This window comes from Bacillus rossius, chromosome 1, assembly GCF_032445375.1.
Source record: "Bacillus rossius redtenbacheri isolate Brsri chromosome 1, Brsri_v3, whole genome shotgun sequence".
Classification (NCBI taxonomy): domain Eukaryota; kingdom Metazoa; phylum Arthropoda; class Insecta; order Phasmatodea; family Bacillidae; genus Bacillus; species Bacillus rossius.
Genome location: NC_086330.1, coordinates 90495298 through 90512303, shown reverse-complemented (window position 1 = coordinate 90512303; position 17006 = coordinate 90495298). Strand labels below are relative to the sequence as shown.

The 17006-nt window shown below is 37.5% G+C and overlaps 2 protein-coding genes across 24 annotated transcripts in view; one reads left to right on the top strand and one right to left on the bottom strand.

Annotated features, from left to right (window-relative positions):
* LOC134539655 (MAGUK p55 subfamily member 7) overlaps positions 1-17006 on the bottom strand; it is a 130731-nt gene that overhangs the window by 64873 nt on the left and 48852 nt on the right. The window lies entirely within an intron of this gene.
* LOC134539797 (uncharacterized) lies at positions 3140-13489 on the top strand. Of its 4 annotated transcripts, XM_063382096.1 has the most exons (6): positions 3157-3774; positions 4302-4444; positions 8890-9144; positions 9223-9288; positions 9364-9494; positions 12315-13489. In XM_063382096.1, exons 1-6 carry the CDS (start codon positions 3551-3553, stop codon positions 12426-12428), a joined length of 933 nt encoding a protein of 310 aa, XP_063238166.1. In that variant the 5' UTR covers positions 3157-3550; the 3' UTR covers positions 12429-13489. The 4 variants fall into 4 exon arrangements, with proteins under 4 accessions (XP_063238139.1, XP_063238158.1, XP_063238148.1 ...); XM_063382088.1 differs by having other exon boundaries at positions 3141-3774; positions 9223-9494; XM_063382078.1 differs by having other exon boundaries at positions 3142-3774; positions 8890-9288.

The window sequence follows — 17006 nt, the reverse complement described above, 5'->3', positions numbered from 1 at the left end:
AATTTTGTTCTTAATTATTTCTTTTCTGCCCGCCACTTCCAAGGCCTGTTTTGTCGACATCTTGTCAATATTAATAAATAGTAATAACAAGGACACTAGGGGCGTTTCACTTGAAACACTTCAGGATTCTGCTAATAGAAATGTCAGCACTGAAGCATACCTACTGCAAACAGCTATGGAAAACAGCCAATTCATCTTGTCATTAGTTGTACTGAGAAAAGTATTTTCATATACAGTAAATATAAATAAGGCAATGCAAAAGACCAATGCCAATTTGACCAATATTTGCAGTTATGTAAATAACAATAAAAAATACTTTACAAAATATTCGGAATGAAAACGAGTTCGCGATTCTTTTCGAGCAAGCAAAGAATATCAGTTTACATGACATAAATGTTCCAAGAACGACTGGAAGGCAAACTCAGCGCAGTGGTGTTCCAGGAGAAACTGCTGAGATATTATTGTCGAAATGTATTTTACCCTTTCATTGACCTGAGCCGTGCTTACGCATGTCTCACCTGTCCGCCGGCTGCTACGTGTCTACTCACGTCTCCTCACTGTCCGCCGGCTGATACGTGACTGCGCTCGCTGTGTGTGTGGTGATTTCCTTCTCACCTCCCCTGCCCCTCCTTGCCTCCCCTCCGCTGGTGTGTGCTCGGTCAAGCCAGTTCAGTCTGGACGGTTCGGGCTAGTTCCCCTCTTCCTTCCCCTCTCCCCTGTGTGCTTACTCCGCCCCTAGTTAACTTGTATATAAACACGCTATTAGCGGTGTCGCTACCTGCAGTCTGCCTTGACGTTTGGTGTGTGCACTTGTGCACTTGGTGACGTCGAAGCCGTGGTCATGGGCGTGAGTAAATTGGAACCTTAACGAAGTTTGTTTGTTTACTGTGTTTGTAGTGGCTTGTTAATTTAGAGTTGTGTTTGTCATTTTCCCTTTTCTTTCGTTGGTCACGTTCCTTATCAGTTGTTCTCCCTTCGCCCATGACCATATGGCTCGCTCGCCGTAAATATTTATAGTGTGTTGTCATTTTGTTTCAAATCTTTGCGTAGCTGGTTTGACTGCAGGTCACTGGTTAAAATAGGCTGTTATAGTTAAAATATCGTTTACCGATTGCGTCACCACCTGACCTTTTTTTCTGTATTGTGTAAAGTATTACAAATTGTATAGTATACCACTTATGTATTATCTTTTAATTCTTTGTTATGCTTGAACATCGGTTCACATATTTGTTATTGTTACTAACGAGAATAAAAAATTAGTCTTGCATTGAACTTGGGCTCTTCTGTAGATGGTGCGCCGAGTTTTTCCCCTACACCTCCTGCATTCTTAAGAAACTTGTTACTTTTTACGATCTTTTTCTTTAAATCATCCTTGGCTGGTTCAGCATGAAGGATGCTGTGACGTTTTGAACTTACCTTGCGCACAGTATGGTTCAAGCTGCGCAACTCTGCTCCTTAAGAGCATTATAGCGGAGGTGTAAGGATTTAGCATCAGGTTTTTTACTTTTTTTGGTGGTGTGCGCACTCGGGAGACATGGCAACTTCTGCGGCCCCTGTAGGTTGGGTATATACTTTAAAACGTAGCGACCTTATTGATTATTTGAATGAAAATGAAATAGAGTTTGATGAGTCCGAAACAGTGAAAGAATTTAGAGTTAAAATAATAAATCATTTAAGGGCCAACATAGACACTCCCGCAGCTCCTTCTTCCGCCTCTACTGAGACTCATGCTCCCTCTAGCCTAGATCAAAAGGTTTTCCTTAATGCTTTAAAGGGATTACCTAGGTTAGAAGGTAGTTCCCCACAACTGGTTCTGTCTCAGCTTCATGAAGCGGCTAGAGTACACAAGTTAAAGTTAGTAGGTGAGTCAGATTTCTTGAAGGCATATTTGGGGAAATGCGGTGATGCCTTCTTACCTTTACTCACAGAAGCGATTACATCTCGGCTTACTTTTAGCGCCTTTAAGGCTAGTGTGGTTTCCCTGGTTTGTCCTCCGCGCATTTTAGAAGCATGTAAACAGGAACTAGTCTACAGGTTTCAAAGACCACAAGAGAGTCTCTCCGATTTTATCAATTCAGTGTCCAGCTATGCCGAGGCTTTAGAGCTAAAATTAACAGAAGCGCAATTAGTTCAGGTCATCCTTAACAATATTTCACCATTGATTTTACAGCATAGTGTCATGTTAACCGCTCCTACAAATATGTTGGAGTTGCGTCGTTGGAGCAGCGAAGTAGACAACAAAATTGTAGCTATGAATAATTATGTAAAACAATTTCCTTCAGTATGTTCTACTCCTTCACCAGCCTCTCCAGGTACCTCCACCTTTCCAATTGGGCGTCAGTCATCGCGGGGCAGGTTGACTCAGGTCAATGTGGTTAGTACTTGTTCATCGGATGGGGTAACTCAACCAGGGATCACAACAGTTAATTCGAGGCCTTTAGGGGCAGTCACCCGAGATTCATCGGTTAGATGCGCCAATTGCAGTCGGTATGGACATATGGCATCATGTTGTACTGAGCCGCTCAGGGACAGCTCTTCTCGAACCTGCTTTCGGTGTAAGAAAGCGGGGCACTATAGGTATCAGTGTCCGGGAAACTGATTGGGGTACCCCGTGAGAGTGGTCGGCGTACCTATCCTTCTTATAACAAGAAAGCCACTTCTGATTCACGTTTGTTCTTTGTGCCTATCTCTCTGTGTGGTAAAAGCGTTTCGGCTCTTGTTGACTCAGGTTCCACCAATAGTTTGGTTAGTGAGTCATTTTTAGGGCAATTAAGTAGCTCTACCCCAGGTTTGAAAAGTCACATTCAGCATGAGGCTGAGATTAAAATTTGTGTAGCTAACAATTCCATTATCACCTCCAATTCCATGGTTGTTTTACACTTCAAGATAGATCGACTGTCGTGGGACTGGCAGTTCCTTGTATAGTCCATCCACGGTAACCTCCTACTTTTTTAAACGAACCTTTGAAAAAACACACCAGGATGCAGCATGTTTGGTTCGTTTGCAAAAATACTTTCCATCATATGCATATTAAACATGCATTAACACTAAATTACCGTATAATGATGTTAAATAAAATTTTACAAAAAAAGTAACTATCTATGTACAATATTATTAATATTAATGATCTCGCATGTGTGTAAATGAAACAGTGAGAGAAGTGGTGTGTTGGCAATGATTAGAACGAAATAGTTCCATAGCCAAAATATATATTTTTTGACTTTCCGCGTGTATTTAAGAATTTGTTTGGGTATTTGTTAAGTTTGAACATTTTTTTAAATCTCTGGTGAAATAAAAACGTTATGTTAACGGTAAAAAAATATTACGTGCCGAAACCGTGGTCGCGCATTAATAATGTTAATAGTCACTTGTTTGTTTTCTCTTTCAGCCGCTTTCAGCAGCTCTTTAAGCAGTCTGCAGTCTGTACGCCATTTTGCAGTGTGTTTTAATATATTACTGACCGTGAAATAACGTACAGTTTGTGTTTCAGGATTTTGTGTTAATATTGTGTATTTTAACTTTGTTATATTATTTATTATCTACTATTGTAATGATGGAATTTGTTATCGTTTTGATATTTTGTGTGGTTCTTGTGATTGCTGTAATGGTAATTGGTTCCGGGATGGGGAAAGCTACTTCGTCGCAGCGTCAGATGGACATCATTAACGTCGCTCAGAACTTATATCTTTTAATTAGGAAAGGCGACTTGAAGAAATGTGACGTTACGCAGACGACCGCGTTTCTTCTCAACATCGCAAAGTCAACTGTTCTCAAGTAAGTAGGCTTTTTTCGTTTTCATGCACGTAAAAAAAATATCGACTGTGTCCTAAGTATTGTCGGCCTGTGTTTTAACTCACGAGGTTTTTTGTGTTTTATTTCCAATTTATATTTTTTGGTGTGCGACAACACCGCCATGTGGCGTCTCTGTTGAAAACTTAACCTAAAATCATATTAGGCCTACTCAGGTCCTAACAATAACAATATAGGCACTTTCAAGTATTTTTATGGGTGTGATACACGTTTGTTTATAACGATGTTTATAAACTTTATGATAGGTTTAACTATAACATAAGGGAGTGATTTTATAATTTGCATTTAATTAGTTTTTCATCTGTTTGGGAGATCACAAAATAAATAAAAAACACTTCATTAATTTCGTGGACAAAGTCTGTAATGTTTCCATTTAGTGACCACAAAGCAAATATTTGTGACAAAATGCCATATTTGGAACACTGCCTAACTGCGTATTGTGAACGGGTCCCCGGAAAAGTGTTATGACAAATGTTTTTTTTTTTGGTTAGGTACTACAAGAAAGACATTGAAGAAGTTTCAACACCAGGAAAAAAGAGGAAAAAAAGGCCACAGGAAGGAAAGTCACTTGACACAGTCGACGATTTCACAGTAAATGCAATCAGGAATGCAATTTACAGGATGTACGCTGAAGGTAAAAATTTGATACTGAAGAGTAGTTTCGATATCACTGGGGTAGGCCCTACTTAATTGTATTCATTTCATATATCCATATGCAGATTGACCGGTTCAGTTTTTTTCCCGATATCATCTGTCCTTTAAAAATACTTAACATTTTTGGGTGGTTTGTTAGGTTTCTTTATTGATATGGTATTGATATATAGAATATTGTGCAAAATATTAAATACGTACACGTCCTTTTAAGGTTAGGTTAAAGATAGAAAGAAAATTGTTACATTCTAAAACTACAAGTAATGTTTATATCGTTATACACAGTATACATATTAAATAACCTCAACTTTTATGATGTATCAGAAGGTTAAATAATGACTATTTCCAGTATCAATAATATCCAGTTGTGCGCTTTAGCAGTAATTGGTTACAAATTAGTGAGTTGTGGTCTAAGCAAGCATGGTTATTAAAAAAAAATTGGGATACTTAATTGGCTAAATTGTACTGTGTGGCAGGGTCCAGTACAATATATATTCTATTGCAAAATAGTGTCATGCCCCGCCTAACCCTTTAGAAAATATAGGGGTATTGTTATTTTATAAACAATAGTCCTACTTCATTGTAATGAAGTATCATATGAAAACACAACTTAGCCAGACAAACTGTGTGTTAGTGTATGAAGTAACAGAAGGTTATAAAACAGTAAAAGTTTAGTATCGCGTATCCGATTCGATACATTGATCCTGATCGCATGATCCTGCAAATATTGATCCTGTGATTGATGATGCTTGCTTTTCTAATTTATTACGTTTAAAAATCCTGTACAAAACCAAAAATAAAAACCTGTGATGTAGTAATGAGTTATGATTTAAAGTTGAATAATAATGAAAATATATATGTCTTATTAAACTTATGATAATTATTTTTGCTATACCACAATATTTGATTATGTTCAGGATCTTTGATCTGAATAAATGAAAAAAAACATGCACCACACGATCAATAGGATGTACAGGTTCATGCATAAAGATCTAGGGATCACATGGGATACACGATACAAAACATTTACCTACAACACAGTGTAGAGCTTGTAACTTATTGATTGCTAAATTGAATGCTGAAATACTAATGGGTAAATATTTACTTGGGCGGTATTTCCGAAAAAAAATGTTAAAAATCCGAAAATACCTTTATTTTATGCTCTTCAACTTCCTCTTTTCATTAAAAGTGGCGGAGATAAGAAATTCCAAATACTTTAGAAGATATCGAATTTTTAAATTTCATCATATGTAGTTGAGCGGTATTTGCGAAAATAAATGTTAAAAATCCGAAAATACCTTTATCATATGCTCTTCAACTTCCTCTTTTCATTAAAAGCGGCGGAGATAAGAAATTCCAAATACTTTAGGAGATATCAAATTTTTTAATTTAATATTTTAAAACTAAAATGGTCGATTAAGTCAGGTCAGTTACATTATAAATACTTTCAAACTAAGGTGATACAGTCAAACCTCTCTGAAACGACCCCTCACGGTTCCCAGGAATAGGGTCGGAATAGAGGGGGGGTCGTAATAGATGTTTTCCGAAATTTTCAGTTGATTTCAACCCCCCCCCCCCCCCCCCAACCCCTTTTCCCAAACCGCTACTCGCTAAGAAACCAGCCATACAATGGCAGGATGCTGTCACTCACAATGCTAGACGGCTGTGCTTTAAACCTTCATGACAAGTCCGTCGCCCTACAGGCCACCTCTAAAGAAAATATGTCAATAGACAGTTTATTTTTACTGGTTAGATTACATGTACGATTTCTTGCTTGCCGTAGTTAAATACACTAGAACCCCGATGTCACGAACCCCGGATTTAACGAAGCAGTGATTTTACGAATACATTCTCGAGAACCGTCAAAAAATTGGACATTTTGACCAAAATGTGAAAATCAGAAGAAAAAAAATTTAAAACAAAACAAAATGAAAGATTATTAAAATCTGTTAACTTTAACACACAGCGTATTTTTTGTGTCGGCTTTAATATTTCCAATAATGTTCATGTGAGAATAACAAAAAAATAATGGGACATTTCCTTTAAAAATACGGCAACAGTAGCTTGTGCAACGTAAGTGGGAGCGCGGGAATATCGTCTAGACAGGCTGGCGGCAGCACAGGCGGCGGATGCATGACGTCATACGGCTTACCTCTCCTTCCCTTGTCTAGACTTCAAGGTTCATCCCTCCCAGGCATACAAACCATCGTGTCTCTCTCCCCCTCCTACTTCAACGTCCTTTGGCATGTGAAACTGTCAACATCCTTCCTCACCTTCACCAAACTGTGTGCGACTAAAGCCAGGTTTGTATAGTCCAGTTCTGGTAAAATGAAAAATTTTTAAGGGCCCCCGCGACAGCCATTTACCGTTAATTGTTTTGATACAAATTGTTTGTTAGTTACACAACATTATTTCTGAAGGAAAATCACTGAAACTTCAAAATTTATTTAATGGAAAAATTTAGCAGGGCCGTAAAAGTATTCATTTTTGCCGCAAATGAACTATACTCGCCCTTCCTGCCGGACAACATTCTCGGCGCGTGACGCATGGCAACTACAGTCGTGTGCCGCGCACAGCCACGAAAAACCTACGCAATTTCCAAACTATACTATATATCCGACTGGAGTCTGTTTACGAAAAGCATTTAAGAATTTGTTAATGGTTCTTTTGAGATAAAATGGCTAAAAGACATGTTTTCGAAGTTTTAGGTGTAAAAATCCGTTACAAATTTCTTGAAAGTATCATAGGGAAATGCATTACACCTTTATCTTTATTTTTCCGCCATATAATGTTATGGTCACCGCTCAAATTTCACTGTTATCTGACGGGAACGAGATGACTGCGCGCCAGTTCAGAAGCCTTGCACTTAGAGGTTTTACCGCGCTAGAACTACCATTGAGCGTCGATCTTATCATCCCGCTTCACTAACACACACGCTGACCAGACGGCGCCCTAAAGCTGATTAGAGGAAGCATGTAGAAATGCAAGGCAGGAAATTTTTCCAGCTTATCAACCAGGACCCGGGCAAGTCTTGACTATTAAGCTTTTCACATTAAAATATAAGAGACTTGTATTGTGTAATTTCGGTGTTATTTAGCGGTTTTTCTTAAAAATCGCTTTTTTCGCATTTTCCATATAAATTCGCGGAAAATTTCGCGATTTCGCGATTCACCATATAATCGTGGCCCTAGTTATTGCTCGCGCGAGAGGAGAACGTGGAATGTTAGAAGAAAGATAAGTGGCGTAGCCTTTTTTTTTATGCTGGGTGAAGCGACCTTTTTCTATCAACCCACGGGAAAAATTAATTGCTTGAGCTGTCAAAATAAACATCGCTGCGGCAGTTAAAACAAGTCGAGGCGGGCGTGCATCCAGTCGGTCGCTGTGTATTGTCAACCGATAGTAATCAAAATCAAGAGAAATCCAGCAGGTAGCTTTGCCTTAACTGCGTACCACACTAGACACTCGCAATAAGCTAAACGTAAACACGTTGCCACAAAAACCTTTATCTGCACCCTGCCGACAAAGGGACGTGGAATGGGGGTTGTTAAGCGCTGACAGCGGTCGACAGGAAGCACTCGGCAAGAGAAACGCAGCAACACGTTACTCACCACAAGAAACTTATTTTCTGTCTGTTTATCTTCGGATTTTCGGCAATTTTTTCACGGTTCCTCGAAATCGGGTTGTAATAGAGAGGTGGTCGCAATAAATGGGGTCGCAACAAAAAGGTTTTACTGTATTAAAAATAATGTGAATTAATTTTAATTATTCTTTAGTTTTAAATTATTTATAATGTAACTGACCTTACCTAACAAACCCGTAACAAAGGATGTACAGTAACAACTCACGTAAATTTTTTTGTTACTTATTACTTGGGCAACAATATCAAAATAACAAATAAGACTTTAAAATTAGAAACGTTAAAAACTCACCTAAGTTGGAGGCGGTAATTAAACACTGTTTTAAACAATAATTGAACTAAATAATCACGTATTAGTTCATTTGAATTCTGGCCTATCACGAACAAAAACGTGACATCATTATCCAATAAAAAAAATAGATACTCGTACGTAAACAAGAAACAATGGTGCACGCACGCCACAGGAATGCGCTGGTTTTGTGCTGAAATTTAAAAATTCGATATCTCCTAAAGTATTTGGAATTTCTAATCTCCGCCGATTTTAATGAAAAGAGGAAGTTGAAGAGCATAAAATAAAGGTATTTTCGGATTTTTAACTTTTGTTTTCGGAAATACCGCCCAAGTAAATATTTACCATTAATTTAAAAGTATTTTTGAAATGTAAGTTTATTAAAACTATTTAATAAATGTAAATTGTGCACTTAAATTATCTTCTACGGGGTTGTGGTTTCGCTTAGTTTTGTGTACCTCTGTTATTTCATGTATTGTTAATGTATGCAATAAATTTACAGGTTTGAATGTTACAGTCGACACCATTTTGAAAGAAATCAGGGAAAGACAAATAGATTATTATGGTGGAAGATCAAGTCTTCATAAATTGTTAAAGAAGATGGGATTTTCATGGAAAACTGTTGATGGACGAAAAGCTTTGATAGAGAATGAAAACATAGTATTGCAGCGAATAGATTTCTTGAGAAAGTATAAAGAAGAAAAAGAAAGAGGTGCCAATTTCATATTTGTTGATGAAACATGGATTTTCCAGAGAGGCAAGGCATTAATTTATTTGAAAATTTGTTCTGTGGTCCAATACAAAGTATTTCATTTCCATTTCATATATTTTTCAGGAACTGTATCAAAGTCATGGCAGGACAAGAGTCTACAATCTGCGAAGAGACGTACTGTTGGAGATGGTAAAAGGTTTATTGTTGTTAATGCTGGAGGGCGCACTGGCTTTGTGCCAGGAGCAGGATTACTTTTTGTTTCAGGTCAGAAGACTGCAGACTACCATGGCGAGATGAATGGGGAAACTTTCTTGATGTGGTTTGAAGACATGTTGGTGCATCTTGAGGAACCCAGTGTCATCATAATGGACAATGCTTCATATCACAGCACCCAGGTATGTGCAATGGTAAAGCAGTGTCTTTTTATTGCTCAAATTGTAATGTGAAAAATTTACATGTGTTTATTATTGTGTATAAGTACGAATATTCGAGACTAATACATTTTGCCAGCAATAATTGTTATCTTAATAGTATGCCTACACTACATTTTTATAAACTATAATGTTTGAGCTGAAATTGATTACACACACACACACACATAGATAGATAGATAGATATATATATATATATATATATATATATATATATATATATATATATAATGTAATTGAATTACATTGTAGTGCAAACTAATTTAGTAGAGGGTTTGAAATACCAAATAAAATTTTTTTATTGCAAACAGCATTTGAAAATGACATAATTACTTGTTTGGTAAAAGGACCCACTTTATGAATGCTCTGTTGCCCTACTTAATAAATTAAAATAATATTTTCAAAAAAATTTCTAGTCACTAAACTAACATGCTTTGTTAAATTTAGAAATTCATTACGACAATATGCCAAAACACATGTTTGCTTTGCATAAGTACAGTAGAACCCTGTTATAATTTGTTTTTAAGGGGCTACAAGAAAAAAAAACATAAGCAGGAAATTCAATTTAGTACTTTTTAGTGTGGATTTATTGCCAATGGACTCAACAAGCTGCATAAAGATATATTTGATGCTCCAATTTGCTTGTAGCAAGCCAAAAACAATTTTTCTTTAACATCATGGTGCTTCCAGCTTCTATCTGCTTTGTCTTTACTTACACATTGTCTCATTGCTGTAAAATTGTCATATTTCTGTATAATTGTCATAATTCACGACAGTGTTTACAGTGGAAATGCTTAAGTCCAGTTCTTTTGCCACTTGAACATGTGATTTAAGTGAATACATTTGAAAACACACAGAATGGCTTAAAATTTATGAATTTATTTGTTTTCCAAGGGTGTCAACAGGCAGTTAACTGCTAACATACACATATACATAGACAGTATAGACAAAGGCTTTTAATTTTTTTCGTCTTCTAAAATTTTATGAAGTGAACATTACAAGCACGAAACGCATAATTTGTGAAACATTATATCCAGGAATTAAATACATTGTCCTTATAGGGAAAATATTGGACTTGAAAAATAATACATTATAGGCAGGAAAACTTTATAAGCAGTAAAATTGTAACAGGGTTCTACTGTCATGAATTCTTATCAGCTACTTGAGTATTTAGTTAAATGTTGGCACAACGTAGGTTGAGAAAACACCTACAACGAACTGGACCAAGGCTGCACTGATCGCGTGGCTGGAGAAGAATGGGATAAAACATGAAAATAATTTGTTGAAAGTGGAGCTGCTGAGAATAGCTAAACAAAACAAGCCCCGAATACGGTATATTATTTCGTTTTTTTTACAGCATTTCTTTAAAAGTGAGATAGTTGCAAAAAATTACGTATACACCTTGTTCTAACACACTTTTCAGATATGAGGTAGACGAGTTGGCTCGTAACTATGGCCACGAAATTCTACGACTCCCACCCTATCACTGCCACTATAATGCAATCGAACTAGTTTGGGCTCAATGTAAACACCATTACAATAGTAACGTGGGGCGGGCCAAGAGATTTGACAATGATGCAGTTGCAGCCATCTGGAAAGAGGCTCTTGATGCTTCCACACCAGAGAGGTATTTTCATGTTGCATGACCAATGGGGTATTCCTTTTGAAGTAGAAATTGTTTTATTTTCCTGTAGAACATTCCTCAAGCTTCAGCAAAACCCTTACCATACATTTTTACATAATACGTAAGTATTGTTGCCTAGCAGCCTGGTCCTACCATTCCTTTTGATAACTTTGTGTGCTAGTGTGTGTATAGTGTGATTATCATTTTGTGTATATTCATATACCAGTAATACAGCTTTAAAACAATTGGTAAAAATAAGTGGTTTGAATTTGTGTAGTTGTCGTTTTGAAAATGTGTTGCATGTATGTGTTTGTGTTCGTGTTTGTGTTTGTGTTTGTAATTTTATTCCCATGTGATTCATACATATCTGTGTAGTTTCTAGATCTAACAGTGGTGACTTATTTGCAAGGTTTTTTTTTTTTTGTAATTGCAGTCCATTTGCAATTGTTTCATTTCCATAAATAGTTTTGTATTTATTAGTAATTGTGATATTACTTTCTGTTATGCTTAATCTTGTGTCAATGACTTTAAAGTTATGGTGGGTTCAGTGCTGTAGGCAGATTTCAATATTCAGATAAAATTTCAACGTAGAGAATTTTGAATATTTTCATCTAGCGAACTTGAATAGGTATTTACACATGTAGTTCTTGCACATTAGTATTTTCAAAAGTTATGTTATTATAGTGAAATACATATACAGTAAATCATCAAAACTATTCAAAAAATTAAATTTTCGCTATATCTCACTGTTTTTGTCTGGGACAAATTTTAACCAAAAACAAACACAAAACTTATGAAATAAATATTTTATCATATGCATTCTAAGCCTTTATTGATAACATATATAATATTTACAGCTTTATTATATCTTGAATAAACCACTATAATTTTTTTTTTTTCCAGATAACATAAAACAAAACATGTTACTTCAAGTATTAAATAATAGCTTTGATAGTTGAGGAAAACACATTAAACGAGTTTTGTTGTGTTTAAAAATACTTTCTTGTGGAGTGAGTTCAAAATTGTATGTAATAAAGAGCATGCCATGCATTGTTTACTATGCCGTTTTGACAGAAACAAACATATTTTGTTATAGAGTGGTTTTTGCTATAAACAGGTCATTTATATAGAGGTTTTACTGTATACATTAATTTTTTTAGATGGGCGAGGTGTGTGGATCACGTGGAGAAGCTAATTCAAGCAGACTGGGAGAGAGAAGTCCACATAGACAGCGGCACCATTCCTCCACTCATCATCCACCTCGGCGAGGATAGTTCAAGTGAAGACAGTGACAGCGAAGAATTTGAGGTTACGACACAGCAAGTAGATGGAGACAGTGAAGTACTGGCAGTTCCTCTTGATGATTTACCCGGGTGTTCTTATTGAGGTCTGTATGTAATAAACACCTGGGCAACTGTAAGTATTGGGGTTTGAAACATTTTTTTTTCTTTTATGCATTCCCATGAAGTATGTTGATTACTGGAACTTTATGTATTAACTTTATATTACACGTATTATGAAATGAATATTAAATTTCATTTCTGGATTCGTATAGGTGTATGTGAAACATTTTATTTTGTTGTGTGTCTTCATTTTTCAGTGAACTTACTTGGAAAACAAAAAGCCAGTCCCCATCCAGGGCCACAAATAAATAATGCATATAAGTGGTATAGAAATTACTGTCAATTCTTCACCACAATTTTACTGTTCATAAAATTATGATTTTGTCTAATAAGTATACTCAGGAAAATGTATATAACCATATTTTTATTTGTGGCCTTAACCGGCAAAATGGTAGGGGTTTATTAAATAAAAGAAGAAAATTCATTTTTAAATGTTTTCATCTGAATTTGTTAATTTTATTAAACCTTCAATCCTTAGTCTTTTCCAGATTGCTTAGATGGACAGCCATATGTATAATTTACAATACTTTTTTTTTCAGATGCAGAAAACTGTGTTGAACTGTACTAAATGATGATATTTATTGCTTACATAAATGTTGTAAATTTATATATTCTCCTAAAAATTTACTTTAAATTATATGTTATTTCTTTAGCTAACAAACTTATTTTTTAATATTTTTACCATTGGGTATCATAAATAATGTTATGAACATATGCATGTATACTTAGATCATATTCAAATTACTTTTATATATATATATATACATACATACACACATTGTTTTGACAGCTGGTGATTGTAAACAAACCATTTGACATTTGTCACATGGCAATGTTTTTGTTTACATACGGCGGAAGGATACATAGTGACATTAAAGTAGATCCGGTGAAAAGCAGGGCTTCAGAAAAGTAGGAGGTTACCGTGGATGGACTATAGTTCCTGATTTGTCCTACCCCTTCATCTTAGGATTAGACTTTTTAGGGCACTCACAGGCAGTCATAGATTTCTCACATCACGAACTTAGATTTGGATTTGAACCTAATTTAACATTGAAATTAGAATCCGGTGATCGTAGTGCATTTAAGCTTCTGGTTTCGGATGATGTCAGTGATGAGGATCATAAAATGAAGGCCCTAGTAGCCGAGTTTCCGGAAGTCTTTACGACTCGCATAGGGAGATGTAATGTTGTACCCTACAAATTTCAGTTGAAAGACAACATACCTGTGCGTTCCAAATTTTTTAGGCCCAACCCTCATCTACAGCTTAAAATGAGAGAGATTCTGGATAAGCTTCTTCGAGCAGATGTAATCTCCCCCTCTGTTTCTAATTATAGTACGCCCACCTTTCTGGTAGCCAAGAAGAATGGTATTGATTACCGCCTTGTACATAACTTTATTCCTTTAAACAAGAAAATAATTATGGACAATTTTGGATTACCTACTGTGGAGATGACTTTGCAGCAGTTAGGCAAAAGTCGCATTTTTTCAGTTATCGATTTAAATGCCAGTTTTCACCAGTGTCAAATTGATCCTACCTGTAGAGGTTTTACTGCCTTTTCCACCCCTTGGGGGCAATTTCAATATAACCGGATTCCCATGGGAGCTTCCTTTGGAAGTCAAGCCTTAAGCCGTGTTCTGGATCACGTGTTGAATGATATCAAATTTAAGTATGCTTTCAATTATTTAGACGATATCATAGTTTATAGTGACAATTTTGATGATCATCTAGTTCATCTACGAGAAGTCTGCACTCGTTTAAAGCATGCAGGCTTAACTGCAAACCCCGACAAGATTACCCTGGGAAAGAAATCAGTTAAATTCCTAGGATTTGTGGTTTCCGATGGCCGTTTGCTCATGGACCCCGACAAGGTAGCCCCAATAGTCAATTTTCCTCGCCCTAAGAACGTAAAGGGAGTACAGAGTTTTTTTAGGTTTGTTAGGCTACTATGCCCGTTTCATTCCTAATCTTGCCCAAGTCTCAGCCCCACTGAATAAATTACGTAAAAAGAACGCACCTTTTGAATGGAATTCTGAACAGGAAAAATCTTTCAATACGTTAAAAAACTGTTTAGCTTCTGCACCTATTCTGGTTCTGCCTAATTTTGACTTGAGGTTTTCATTGTACGTGGACGCTTCCTCACTCGCGCTAGGAGCCGTTTTAGGCCATCACATCAACGATACCTTCCATCCCATTGCCTACGCCAGCCGCACACTCTCAGACAGTGAGAGAAAGCTGGGTGTGTACGAGAAAGAAGCGTTGGCTTGTGTATTTGGAGTTGAGAAATTTCAGTCATATCTAGAGGGCTCAGAATTCGACCTGTTTACCGACAATCAGGCCCTGAGTTGGTTATTTAATCATCCTAACCAGCTAGGAAAACTAGGCAGATGGATCCTTCGTTTGTCTCGTTTCAGGTTTAAAATTCACCATGTACGAGGGACGGATAACATCATAGCCGACTCACTCTCGCGCATGTTTGATCCAGATAAGTTCTGCGTCATTCCATCTCCTGACATCGCTGAGACTAATGTTTGTCGTGTATTTCCTCAGTCCTATCTTAATATTAAAGAGGAACAAGCATCCGATGATGAGTGTCTGAGTCTGAAACAGCAGATAGAATCAGGAAGCAGGATTCCCTACCTGATTGAACAGGGTCTTCTTTACTACACCGGTAAAACAGGACGTGCTAGAAAGGTTTTTGTTCCGGTCTCGCTACGACCATTGGTGCTTCGTTACTATCACGATGCCTTTTTGGGTAGCCATTTGGGTATGGAAAAGACCTTCAAGAAGATCGCCAACAGTTTTGCTTGGCCTAGCTTACGAGAGGATGTGCGTCAGTATGTTAGGCGTTGTCATGAGTGTCAGGTTTCCAAACCACCTCAAAATAGTAAATTAGGATTATATGATGCTGATCCACCCGTCGCTCCTTGGCATACGGTGCATGTAGATATCTTTGGACCTTTGGTACGTTCTAAATTAGGAAACACTTGTTTGCTTGTTGTGGTGGATATATTTTCTAAATTTATTTTTTTGCTTCCCTTGCGTAATTTCAAAGCCTCCTCTATAACCTTAGCATTGCGACGTCAAATTTGGAAGTTTTTTGGTGCACCCTCAGTGATTGTTTCAGATAACGCCACTTATTTTAGATCTTCTGAGTGGAGTGAGATGTGCCTTGAGTGGGCCATCAAACCTGTCTTCAGCAGTGCTTACTTTCCTCAGGGCAACATGTCTGAGAGAGTTAACAAGGTGTTAAAGTCCATTTTCACAGTATACTACCGCCACGACCACACCTTGTGGGATCGTGATCTTGAATTTATCAACATAGCTCTTAATAGTGTTGTACATTCCTCCACAGGTTTCTCACCTTCCGTCCCCTTTTTGGGACGAGAGCTCACCCATCCCCTGTTAAGTATTTGGGGTTTACTCTCCATTGACAGTCCGTTGGAACAGGATGCCATGGAGAAAGTGTTAGATTCAGTAGCATGTAATCTTCAGAAAGCTAGAGAATCTGTTTGCGACAGGTATAACAGTGGTAGGTTAGATCCCCCCTTTACCACTGGAGATATCGTTCTGGCCAGGAATTTTTCTCTCCCTTCTAAAGTTAATCAAGTAGGATCCAAATTTATTCCGCCCTACGTAGGACCTTACGTCATTTCGCGTTTTTTGGGGAGGAACACAGTACTTTTGTCGCAGCAAGGCCGTAGGGGTAAGCAGAGAAAATGTCATGTCTCACATTTGAAGCTTTACCATGCGTAACTTTAATAATCTGAAGATATTCTATTGTGCATTACTTATACTTATTTGACTTGTGAGTAGATCTTTATCTTCATTTTTATTGTAAGGTTGTAATATGCTCATGTTTTAAGTTAACGTTTTGATATAGATAGGTGTTCATGTGTCTGAGGGGTAAGCACTCCCGTTGTGTTCTCCCTCCTCACATCCCTCTTCGAGTTTGTTGCAGCGCTTCTTCTTTCGCTGGGCCCGCCTTGGAAGGCACTACTGCAGTTGGGATAGTGTCTTGGCAGCCGAAGCTACTTGGCTCCCTTCATGTGCCTGGCGGGGTTCCGCTCTGAATGGAGCAGTGGAGATTCTGTTTGCTGCCGCAAGGACCGGACTGGTTCGCTGGTGGATGCATCACGACAGCCGGATATTCGCGGACCAGCTCAGACTCCTGCATCTTTTCGTCGAGTGACCTGGGTATCGCCATTTATTATGGACTGGTTAGTTTTTGGCTGCTCCGATGCTCCTCGGCCCGTTATGTGACTACAAGAGGATATCATGTGTTGGTGCCGGACAGAAATGAGTGGAGTATGAACTGACTTCACACACAAGTATTGTTTAGTCAGCTGGACTCTGGGAGTTGCAGAGTTTCTACCGGAAGGCGGAACCCCTGATGGATGGCTGAATTTCTACACATGGACTCTGGACCTGCTGGGTCATATCCTCGTCGG